The sequence below is a fragment of the Taudactylus pleione genome, unplaced genomic scaffold (genome assembly GCF_031769625.1).
Source record: "Taudactylus pleione unplaced genomic scaffold, aTauple2 ptg000647l, whole genome shotgun sequence".
In the NCBI taxonomy this organism is placed as follows: domain Eukaryota; kingdom Metazoa; phylum Chordata; class Amphibia; order Anura; family Myobatrachidae; genus Taudactylus; species Taudactylus pleione.
The window spans coordinates 1831177-1843826 of NW_028285049.1; the positions used below are offsets into that span (position 1 = coordinate 1831177).

General features: G+C 42.8%; 1 protein-coding gene across 1 annotated transcript in view; it reads right to left on the minus strand.

Annotated features, from left to right (window-relative positions):
* Positions 1–9974, minus strand: part of LOC148478880 (complement component C9-like) — a 68332-nt gene extending 58358 nt beyond the window's left edge. Inside the window, exon 1 of the mRNA XM_088455251.1 lies at positions 9892–9974. Coding sequence (XP_088311377.1) covers positions 9892–9974 — 83 coding nt within the window. The remainder of the gene's footprint in view (positions 1–9891) is intronic.
* Between the last annotated feature and the right edge of the window lie 2676 nt (positions 9975–12650).

Below are 12650 nucleotides of genomic sequence, written 5' to 3' on the forward strand. Positions count from 1 at the left end.
GGGTGCCTGCACTGAACGACATATTGTTCAGTGTGGGCACATTACCCACTGCACAGGATGATGAACAATTGTACGATTACAATGTTGTAAATCGTACAGTCGTTCCACTCTCGTGTAGTGGATACGCACCTTAAGAATTTATCTGCTACGTAGTTTTAATACTTTTCTAACTGAATACGTGAAAATGTTTAGTCTGAGAAACAAGAAAGTTCCAATGAATCATCCAGAGAAACAAAATAACTAACTAAGCAATATATATAACTTCACTCAACTAAATAACTAGAAGAATTACGATTAGCGGTATCGGGTCAAAACTGGATATCTGGTAATTGGACTGCAAAAGTGGGTGTTCCTTGCGTGTCACACCAAGCAAATAACTTAAAAAGGTATGGTCAGCGTAACTTTACAAGAATTCTATATGCGCGATCTATTTCAATGCATAGCCCGACTGAAAACCTAATTAAAAACATAAGTACCAAATGGTGGCGGTAGATGGTAAATATGAGACAATAGCGGAAACAGAGCATGAACTTGAACTGAACCCTGGATTGGGCATCCAAATTTAAAACAAAATACTTTACACCAGGTAAAAATGTAAATAAATGGGAAAAAATTCCAAATTATAATAATGGTAGATCTTGAAAGGACTCGGACCAGAGATCCAAATTAATAAAGTAAAAGTAAACACTTTTTTTATAGCAAAGTTAAATCTGGTGCATGCAACACGGAAGTATGCAATCAAAATAGAAAAAGGGAGAATACAAGTGTGCATGTATAATATATGTAGGAGGGACCAATAGCTAATATAAACCATACATTTTTATCAAAAGCATTATAACCACGTATAAAAGCATACCATTATAAACACATTTTAAAACCATATTACCAATGAGGATACAAAACCCACAATATTTCATGGTAGTGTGAGGATGATACATACAGTATCTTACATAAGAAACCATTTAATTTCGAACTCCAAAGTGAGGCTCTTAGGACTTAGGATCCCCAAACTGAATATCATTCCCATTTCTGTGTTTACTCAAAACTACCTCACTTTAATTTTTACTCCAATTCTTAGGAGGAGTTTGAATGTCACAGAAGGAAGCCAGATAGCCTGGGTCACAATTATGTACCTCCTTGAAATGATCAGATACATTATGTGAAACTAGGCCCTTTTAAATGTTTCGCAAAGGTTCAGACTAGGGGTGTGCACCGGCCACTTTTCGTGTTTTGTGTTTTGGTTTTGGATCTGGATCTTTCTTCGTGTTTTGGATCTGGATTGGTTTTGCCAAAACCACCCTTCCGTGTTTTGGGTTCTGGGTTTTGTGTTTTGGATCTGTATTTTTTTGAAAAAAAGCATAAAAACAGCTAAAATCACAGAATTTGTGGGTTTTTCTGCTCCTATGCTATTATTTACCTCAATAACCTTAATTTCCACTAATTTCCAGTCTATTCTGAACACCTCACACCTCACAATAGTGTTTTTATGTCCAAAAGGTTGCACCGAGGTAGCTGGATGACTATGCTAAGAGATACGAGTGGGCGGCACAAACACGTGGTCCATCTAGGAGTGGCACTGCAGTGGCAGACAGGATGGCAGTTTGAAAAACTAGGCCCCAAACTATACATAATGCAAAGAAAAAAAAGAGGTGCAAGATGGAATTGTCCTTGGGCCCTCCCACCCACCCTTATGTTGTATAAACAGGACATGCACACTTTAACAAACCAAACATTTCAGCGCCAGGGTCTGCCACATGACTGTGGCTGAAATGATTGGTTCGTTAGGGCCCCCACAAGACAAGCTGGCAATTAATCTGTCCCTGCACAAACTGGCTCTACGGAGGCAAGATGTCGTCCTCATCCTCCTCATCCACCGATTCCTCACCCTCTTCAGTGTTGTGTACATCCTCATCCTCACAGAGTATTAATTCGTCCCCGCTGGAATCCACAACCACAGGTCCCTCTGTACGTTCTGGAGGCTGGTCTCCCTGGAAGAGTTGATAATTCATTTTATGAACATCATCTTCTCCACATTTTGTGGAAGCAACCTCCTACGCCTTTCGCTGACAAGGTTCCCGGCTGCACTAAACACTCTTTCGGAGTACACACTGGAGGGGGGGCAACTCAGGTAAAATAGAGCCAGTTTGTACAGGGACCTCCAAATTGCTTCTTTTTCCTGCCAGTACAGGTACGGACTGTCTGACATGCCTACTTGGATGCTGTCACCAATGTAATCCTTTAACAGACAGACGCACGCTTGTCGCTGCTGCTTTGAGGATGCAGGTGCGGCTACAGCCCACACATTTCACAAAGACAGAAAAAAAAAGAAGAATATTTTTATTGTTTGTGTAGCACACTTTGAGGGTGTCACCACCCTTTAACAGACAGACGCACGCTTGTCGCTGCTGCTTTAAGGATGCAGGTGCGGCTACAGCCCACACATTTCACAAAGACAGAAAAAAAAAGAAGAATATTTTTATTGTTTGTGTAGCACACTTTGAGGGTTACACCACCCTTTAACAGACAGACGCACGCTTGTCGCTGCTGCTTTGAGGATGCAAGTGCGGCTACATCCCACACAATTCACAAAGACAGAAAAAAGAAGAAGAATATTTTTATTGTTTGTGGAGCGCACTTTGAGGGTTACACCATCCTTTAACAGACAGACGCACGCTTGTCGCTGCTGCTTTGAGGATGCAAGTGCGGCTACAGCCCACACAATTCACAAAGACAGAAAAAAGAAGAAGAATATTTTTATTGTTTGTGTAGCAGACTTTGAGGGTGTCACCACCCTTTAACAGACAGATGCACGCTTGTCACTGCTGCTTTGAGGATGCAAGTGCGGCTACAGCCCACACAATTCACAAAGACAGAAAAAAAAAGAACAATATTTTTATTGTTTGTGTAGCACACTTTGAGGGTGTCACCACCCTTTAACAGACAGACGCACACTTGTCGCTGCTGCTTTGAGGACAGTATCATATGCAGTGACAGTAGACTTGTCAGAAATTGTTGGCACGTCCTTCAGTCCGGACCAGATGTCCAAACCAGCCCTTGACTTATGACACAGGCGCACGCTTGGCGCTGCTACTATGTTGATGCACGTGCGGCTACATCGCACACAAGTCACAAACACATTAAAAAAATAGTTTTTTATTTTTTGGAGCACTTTGAGGGTTACACCACCCTTTAACAGACAGACGCACGCTTGTTGCTGCTGCTTTGAGGATGCAAGTGCGGCTACAGCCCACACAATTCACAAAGACAGAACAAAGAAGAATATTTTTATTGTTTGTGTAGCACACTTTGAGGGTGTCACCACCCTTTAACAGACAGACGCACGCTTGTCGCTGCTGCTTTGAGGATGCAAGTGCGGCTACAGCCCACACAATTCACAAAGACAGAAAAAAGAAGAATATTTTTATTGTTTGTGTAGCACACTTTGAGGGTGTCACCACCCTTTAACAGACAGATGCACGCTTGTCACTGCTGCTTTGAGGATGCAAGAGCGGCTACAGCCCACACATTTCACAAAGACAGAAAAAAAAGAACAATATTTTTATTGCTTGTGTAGCACACTTTGAGGGTGTCACCACCCTTTAACAGACAGACGCACGCTTGTCGCTGCTGCTTTAAGGATACAGGTGCGGCTACAGCCCACACATTTCACAAAGACAGAAAAAAAAAGAACAATATTTTTATTGTTTGTGTAGCACACTTTGAGGGTGTCACCACCCTTTAACAGACAGACGCACGCTTGTCACTGCTGCTTTAAGGATGCAGGTGCGGCTACAGCCCACACATTTCACAAAGACAGAAAAAAAAAGAACAATATTTTTATTGTTTGTGTAGCACACTTTGAGGGTGTCACCACCCTTTAACAGACAGACGCACGCTTGTCACTGCTGCTTTAAGGATGCAGGTGCGGCTACAGCCCACACATTTCACAAAGACAGAAAAAAAAAGAAGAATATTTTTATTGTTTGTGGAGCGCACTTTGAGGGTTACACCACCCTTTAACAGACAGACGCACGCTTGTCGCTGCTGCTTTGAGGATGCAAGTGCGGCTACAGCCCACACAATTCACAAAGAAGAAGAATACTTTTATTGTTTGTGGAGCGCACTTTGAGGGTTACACCATCCTTTAACAGACAGACGCACGCTTGTCGCTGCTGCTTTGAGGATGCAGGTGGAATCTAGACGGGATTTGGAACCGGGGACACACTACCTCCATCAATTGTCTAAATCCCACTGCACTAATGGCGGATACCGGACGCACGTCTAACACCAACATAGCAGTCAAGGCCTCAGTTATACATTTTGCTTCAGGATGACTGCTGTCGTACTTCATCCTCATCGCTAGGGACTGTTGGAGGGTCAATTGTTTAGTAAAAGTAGTGATGTTCCTACTTCCTCTCTGGGATGATGAACAACTCCCAGCAGCAGCAACAGCACTAGGAGGAAGTGGTTCTTGATCTTTCCCTATTTTATTTTTATCGGAGAAAGTTTGGTCCTCCATTTATGTTATATTGATATATACGTGCGGCTAAAGCGCACACAAACACAGAAAATATTTTTTTATTTTTGCTGGAGAGTAGTGCACTTTGTGGGTTACACCACCCTTTAAGAAATGAGCCAGCTGGCTCTTTACTTATGGGACACAGGCGCACGCTTGGCGCTGCTCCTTTGTTGATGCACGTGCGGCTACTGCGCACACAATTCACAAACACAGAATGTATTTTTCAAGGTCATTTTCCTGAACTTTGCCATTTGGGATTGTATGTGCCCTCTACTATGACATTGGGCATCGGCCTTGGCAGACGACGTTGATGGCATGTTATCATCTATGTCATGACTGGTGGCAGCAGCTTCAGCACTAGGAGGAAGTGGTTCTTGATCTTTCTCTATTTTATTTTTATCGGAGAAAGTTTGGTCCTCCATTTATGTTATATCGATTTGATATATACGTGCGGCTAAACACAGAAAATAATTTTTTTTTTGGTTTGGACTGGAGTGTACTTTGGGGGTTACAGCACCCTTTAACGGTCAAGCCAGCCGGCCCTTTACTTATGACACAGGCGCACGCTTGGCACTACTTTGTTGATGCACGTGCGGCTACTGCGCACACAATTCACAAACACAGAAAATAATTTTTTTTTTGGTTTGGACTGGAGTGTACTTTGGGGGTTACAGCACCCTTTAACGGTCAAGCCAGCTGGCCCTTTACTTATGACACAGGCGCACGCTTGGCACTACTTTGTTGATGCACGTGCGGCTACTGCGCACACAATTCACAAACACAGAAAATATTTTTTTTATTGGTTTGGACTGGAGTGTAATTTGGGGGTTACAGCACCCTTTAACGGTCAAGCCAGCCGGCCCTTTACTTATGACACAGGCGCACGCTTGGCACTACTTTGTTGATGCACGTGCGGCTACTGCGCACACAATTCACAAACACAGAAAATAATTTTTTTTTTGGTTTGGACTGGAGTGTACTTTGGGAGTTACAGCACCCTTTAACGGTCAAGCCAGCCGGCCCTTTACTTATGACACAGGCGCACGCTTGGCACTACTTTGTTGATGCACGTGCGGCTACTGCGCACACAATTCACAAACACAGAAAATATATATTTTTTTGGTTTGGACTGGAGTGTACTTTGGGGGTTACAGCACCCTTTAACGGTCAAGCCAGCCGGCCCTTTACTTATGACACAGGCGCACGCTTGGCACTACTTTGTTGATGCACGTGCGGCTACTGCGCACACAATTCACAAACACAGAAAATAATTTTTTTTTTGGTTTGGACTGGAGTGTACTTTTGGGGTTACAGCACCCTTTAACGGTCAAGCCAGCCGGCCCTTTACTTATGACACAGGCGCACGCTTGGCACTACTTTGTTGATGCACGTGCGGCTACTGCGCACACAATTCACAAACACACAAAAAATATTATTTTTTTAGCACTTGGGGGGAGCACCCCTGATGGACAGAGCACCCCCTGGACAACACTACAGCACCCCTTTAGGACTGGGACACTGCACAGGACTTTGGAGTGGACACAGCCCCTATGGAGAACTGACTGCACAACACAGTCCAGCCAGCCCCTATGGACTTTGAAGTAGTGGACACAGCCCCTATTAACAACAGCAGCACAGCACAACACAGCCAGCCCCTATGGACTTTGAAGTAGTGGACAACAGCAGCACAGCGCAGCACAGCACAACACTACTCTGCACTACACTACACTACACAGCCCAGCCAGCCCTAACTCCCACCCTCCCTCTTCACTGTCCACAGCCGAGTGAGAAAATGGCGCCGACGCGGGTACCTTATATAGGATCCAAAACCCGCGAGACTCGGAAGGCGGGATGATGACGTTTTGCCTCGATTTCAGATCCGAGTCAGGCGGGAAAAGTCGAGCCTGACTCGGATCGGCCTCGGATCGGGGGGGCTCGGGGGGGTTCGGATTTTAGAAATCCGAACCCGCTCACCCTTAGTTCAGACATTCTTTATTTCAAACTGTGTGACATTCTACCTACGTATTGTTTCTTGCAAGAACATGGTAACAAATATATAACACTTTTACACTACACATTTAGTGGGATTGCAGTCTTCTACGCCCCTTCTGGGATCAAGTGATATCTATCTCTAAGTAGATAGTAGGTGAGGAGACCCCTTCTGGCTCCTCTTTCTGGCTCCTTAACTTATACCCTGGCTCTCTGGTAAGCTACAAACTGTCCTTATTAAAGTTTCTTCATAGATCCACGAAAGCCGTGATCCTGATTCGCTGGCGGTCTACTGCCCCCCTCCCCACTTAAGGAATGGTTTACCTTAATAAATATGTACATGTCTATGGAGGATCTCCCTGTATGCCCAGAGAGGTCTCAGGAGTTTACGTAGACTTGGCACCCATGGCTGGAATTCTAGTTCTCAAGAACATACTTGATGTCTGCTCCCTGTGCCCGGGCATCTCTCCCCAGATTGAGCTCTTATAGCTGCTATTTTGAAGGCCGCCCTCCTTACCAATTATCCCTTCTACTTGCACTCTCGGACTCCCATCCAGTGGCGGCTCCAGAGGTGGGGCTGCAGCACAGTCCAAAATTTATATAGGGGAATCACACCAACTGTCAGTGAGTCCTGTTTGGCAGAGTTTGGAGTGGCAGTTGGTGTGACTCCCTTATTTGAATTTTGGACTGTGCTGCAGTCCCACCTCTGGAGCCACCACTGCTCCCAACTCTCACCCTTTTCCCCTCACCTTCAGCCCCATCCCCTCCCTTTTGTGTGTTGTCTTCATTTCTGCTAAAATTTTGTATGTCCCCAATGTTTTGTTTGTATTATACTGTACTAGATCACTTTTGAATGCTGCTGCTGTTTTGTATGCATTTCTGTGTTGTGCGTTGAATTATTCTGCACTTTTTTGTACTGTACTTGATGACTTTGTAATCTTTTTACATCTATATAAAATTTTTACTGTGACACATTTTATTTCATTTCATTCTTATTCAGTTGACTGAGAGGTATATTACATGATTTTTGGATGAATTGCTTTTGCAATTTATGTATATCACACAGGTCCCACATCTATTTCTGACAATATTTTTTTTCAAGTTATTCCCCTTATTGTAGATACATTTTGATTTTTCCTGTAATATGATCCTTAAGGTCAAGTCTATTGTTTGGGTGAGTTTGCTGTCATTTTGCTTTCAGGTTTTGGTTGATTTTTAAACCAACTATTAGTAAATCTCCGGTTTCCATAGTCGTCTGTGTAAAAGTATTGATTGTTGGTCCAATGTTCTTACATGTTCAAAGTAGTGTTTTTGGTCTGTTTTCCATCAATTCTGCCTTTAGTAAAAGGTTGGTTTTGGTCGGTTTTCAATACCGACGGACAATCGCCCATAAACCCACCTTTAGTAAATTTACTCCTGAGAATAAAAATAGTCTGAGGTGAAAATATCAAGATGTCTTATGATAATTTAATTAATATGAGTCTTTATATTAGAGGATTATCCCAGCAGAAGGATCTGGGTACAGTGTAAGGTGTATATAGTGACGGGTATGTTTCCGAAACGGATCTGAAAGTTTCTGATTCCAAATTATATTGACAAACTCACTTTTAACCACTTAACTGATTAATTTTTTTTCCAAAAACCACTCCAAAATTGTCGGTTTCTTTTATGATTGAATTAGGTCAAGAACATCATTTTAAACTTATCCATCACTATTTTATTTGAAAAAAATATTTTTTTAAAACACAGTATACCATCAAAATAGCAATTTTTATGTTATACTGTAGTGATGGCCATTGACAGCTGTACCATCGATGGTTCAACCATCGTTAAAATCCATCAATTCTTTAGCGATTGGTCGAGATCTGTGTAGATCACAACTGCCGATGTTTCCCAAACATCAATTGATGTTTACCATCAATGGTGCAACATTGAAAGCACCAGCAATGGCAAACCACTTGTTTTCAGTCAGACCATCGATGGTTCACAAACCAACGATGGTTTGTAAACCATCGATGGTCAGCTGCCATCCCTATTCAGAGGCTCTATGATATCTATCGATATATATATATATATATATATATATATGTATACAGATATATATATCAAACGTGTGCATATATATATAAATACATATAAATATATATTACACATATATATATGCACACACGTAATATACATAGATATATATATACACACGTGTGTGTGTATATATATATATATATATATACACACACGTGTGTGTATATACATATATATATATATATATACACGTATATATATATATACATACATATGTATATATATATATAAATTCATACATACATATATACATACATGTATATATATACATATGTGTGCATGTACACACATGTATGTATGTACATACATACATATATATATATACACATGTGTATATATATATGTATACATATACGTACACACATATATATATATAGACACACATATATATATATAGACACACATATATATATATGTATATATATATATATATATATATATATAAAATGTCCCTTATAAAATGGGGCATCATTGGGGAGGAGCTGAGGCCGGATGGAGTGTGCTGGGCTACCTGGAAGCAGCAGCCAAAGCCGCGGCTGCTGCTCCTTCACACATAGTGATCACTGTAGTTCCGGAGCCGCAGCGGGAGGGTGTCCCGATGGTGGCCCGGATACATAGCAGCAGCGGCGGCTACCAAAGCCGCCGCTACTGCTCTTTACTCAAGGGGGTGGAGATGTCTGCCCGATCACTGCTGGCCACAGTGATCGGGTCACAGCAGCAGCACTGCTGCTTCTATGGGAGGGGGGCTGCCGACGGTGACCGATCACTGTGGCCAGCAGTGATCGGGACACGCTAGAGAAGCAGCCACGCTTGCAGAGCGACCAGAAGGTCCCTCTGATGTAGGCGGCTGCGTGAAGATTAGCTTCCCACAGCCGCCTAGTGGGCATTTCTGACTGGTCGTATCTGAAACGACCATGCCAGGCAAGTGGTTAAGAATCAAATGCAACATATTGTAAATTACAGAGACATGTAATCACTCACTTGGATACCCTTAAATAACGTCCTATGTTATGCATGTGTAACATATGTAGGAAACAAATTATAAAGTTATTATTCTTGTTTCTATTTAATTAAACTTAAAATGTAACCAATGTATCCTTTAAGAATGGATTTAAAAAAAAATGATTCTACATCGATCAGAACAGTGATACATTGTTTCAATGTTAGAGTAACGGCATACAGACCATTCCTTCATATAGCCATTATAGCAGACAACACCGTATCCTAAGGGCATCTCTATTACACATATAGACAAAACATTGCCCAAACTTATTTGCCGGAATAGCTAAATTACAACTCACCTCACATTTCCTGAGACAGAAACAGCACACTGCAAAATGTATATAGCAAAAGTCAGTCCCAACATATGGATTAATGAGGCCATGGTCAAAGGGAAACACTCCTGGAAAATAAGCTGTAGGGGTCTCTTTATTAGATCTTTATTAAGTCCATTGTAACTCATTAACTGAAATATAAACAGAAACCTGGAAACTTTGTGGTGCTGCTTCAACTCGCAAGCATTGCCAATGTTATTTCTACATCACCAACAAATTAAAGTCCCTGACCACAGGTTATGTTCCCAAGGACTATATTGTACTGTATCTGTAGGGTTTTCTTGATAGAGTTAAAAATAATTTTCCAAGACATGTTTAAAACAGGTCACCCTTTAATTCTACTGAGAGCTACAGAAAAGTATTTTTATTAGTTATATTAACTTTTGATCTGTGCCAATATGTTACATAGCACTATATTAGGAATGTTCTGATCATTCCCATCAGTCCTTGGCACAGTTGAACATTCTAAATACTGTACCATAGAAACACACACTAACACTAAAGGTGCCAAGAGGGAGGTGAGGCTGCTACACAGAACACAGCCTTCATTGGGGGCCTGGCAGTGGCTGATTACGGTGGGGGTTAATGAGGCTATGGCCATCAAAGATTAAAATATTCACAAGTTTGGGTCAACACATTAGTATGCAACCTATGAGGTCTATTTATGAAGCCGTAGTAAGAACATAGGTTTTCCCTAATTTATTCCAACCATCGGGATGCCGCTGCCAGTATTCTGCCAGAATTCTGAAAGAGGCATCCCGACAGCCAGCATTACATACCCATTCCCAACTGCCACACTCTTCTGTGTACAGTTGTTGGCATCGGGATGCTGTTGTTACAACAGTCCCTCTACTATTTTGCAGTCTGCAAACTTGACCATGAATCCTTTCTTCTCCAGGATACTTATGGCAATGAGGTTTGTCCCCATACATGGTACGATTAACACATCCTGAATATCCATATCCATGACTTTGGTATTTCCTTTTAATCTTAGGCGAACCGTGAATGTCCCAATTTTCATTACTGTAAGAACCTTGCCCCCAATTCCTTTGATCTTTATAGGATCAAACATGGTTAGTGATGTAACAACTTATGTTGCAACTGATGTACAGTTACAACTGATGTACAGTATCTTGCTGCTCCCAAGTGTAGTTACCAACAGTCTTTTTGTGTGACATTTGGTTCTGTAGCATCGTCATTGCAACTTCCTCATTAACTTGGACTCTTATAGATGTTACCTGCTGCTGAGGTATAGTTATTCATGTCTTTGCATTCAGTCAATTTGGAACCATACAGTGGGCCTGATTCCGTTATGCTGCAGGAGGCATTTATGGAATGCAGATGCCTCCTGACAACAATTGCTCAGGCTGGCAGCTTTTGAGGCCAGGAATTCTGCATCCACCAACACAGACCCAGTGCTTGACACCCCTGAAAATAGGAGTGACATTCTTCTATTACCTTGAATGCAGCACAGGCATGCCACCACTCCGCCCTTGAAATGCCACAGCATATTTGTAAACCATTTAGCACTGGTTTGGAGTCAATGTATGGACTAACCTCCATGTTCACATCTTTCATGGTAGGTGCAACTTCTCTCCCAGTGTTCCCCGATCACTGTCGCCAGAGTGGGGCAGACGACAGGGAAATTGAGTGCCTGTCTGCCTCTACTGTACATCCCCAGTGGCTGCAGACAGGAGCTGTGACCAGGGAAATTCCATTTGTATCAATATATTTTCAAACAATGAGATTCTGATGAGTCTGTTAGATTCACACATGTCTTCTCTATTGCATGGACCCAGCAATGGATTGGGCCACTAGGAAGTCAGGACTGTTCCCTCTGGGCTGGGACCTGAGCTCCTTTCAGTGGCTTGCTAGGCCCACATCCCCTGGCTTACCTCTGTGCCGTGATGATTCACAGGGGCATGTATAGTGCAATAAAGTTTTTTTCTTTTTTGTGACGCAGTGCATGCATAACATAACATAACATCCTGCTGCACCACACTCCAGAGAGGAGCTGCAAGATGAAGAGGAGTAGCTGGTAGCAGAAAGACAGAATAAGGTAAGTGAGTTATGCTGGGGCAGGAGAGACACATGCTGGGGCTGGTGAGAATTTTGCTGGTCCTGGAGAGACATGTTGTGGCTTGAGAGGCATGTACTGGGGCTGAAGAGACAAGCTAGGGCTGGAGAGACACATGTTAAGACTGGGGACAGAGAGAAACATGCTGGGGCTGGAGAAACACATGGAGCTGGAGAGACAGAAGGGAACTGGGGAGAGAAGTGGACTTAAGCTGCAGAGACACTGGGGAGCTGAAAAAACAGAAGGGGCTGAAACTGGAGAGACAGAAGGGACTGGAGAGACACTGAGTAGCTGGAAAGACAAAAAGGGCATGGAGCTGGAGAGACCCACTCTAAGGCTTAATACACATATGCTGGATCTGAAGAGACACATGTCTGGAGAGACACATGCTGGGGCTGGAGAGATACACGATGGGGCTGGATACGCAAATACTAGGCAGGAGAGATACACACTGGGGCTGGAGAGATGCATGCTGGGGCTGGAGACACTGGGGACTGCAGAAACACAAAGAGGCATGCTAAAGAGACAGAAGGGAACTTGAGAGACAGAAGAGGGCTGGTGCTTGAGAGACACTAAGGAGGCTGGAGCTGGAGAGACAGAAGAGGGCTGGAGAGACAATGGGAAGCTAAAAAGACAGAAGGGGCTAGAG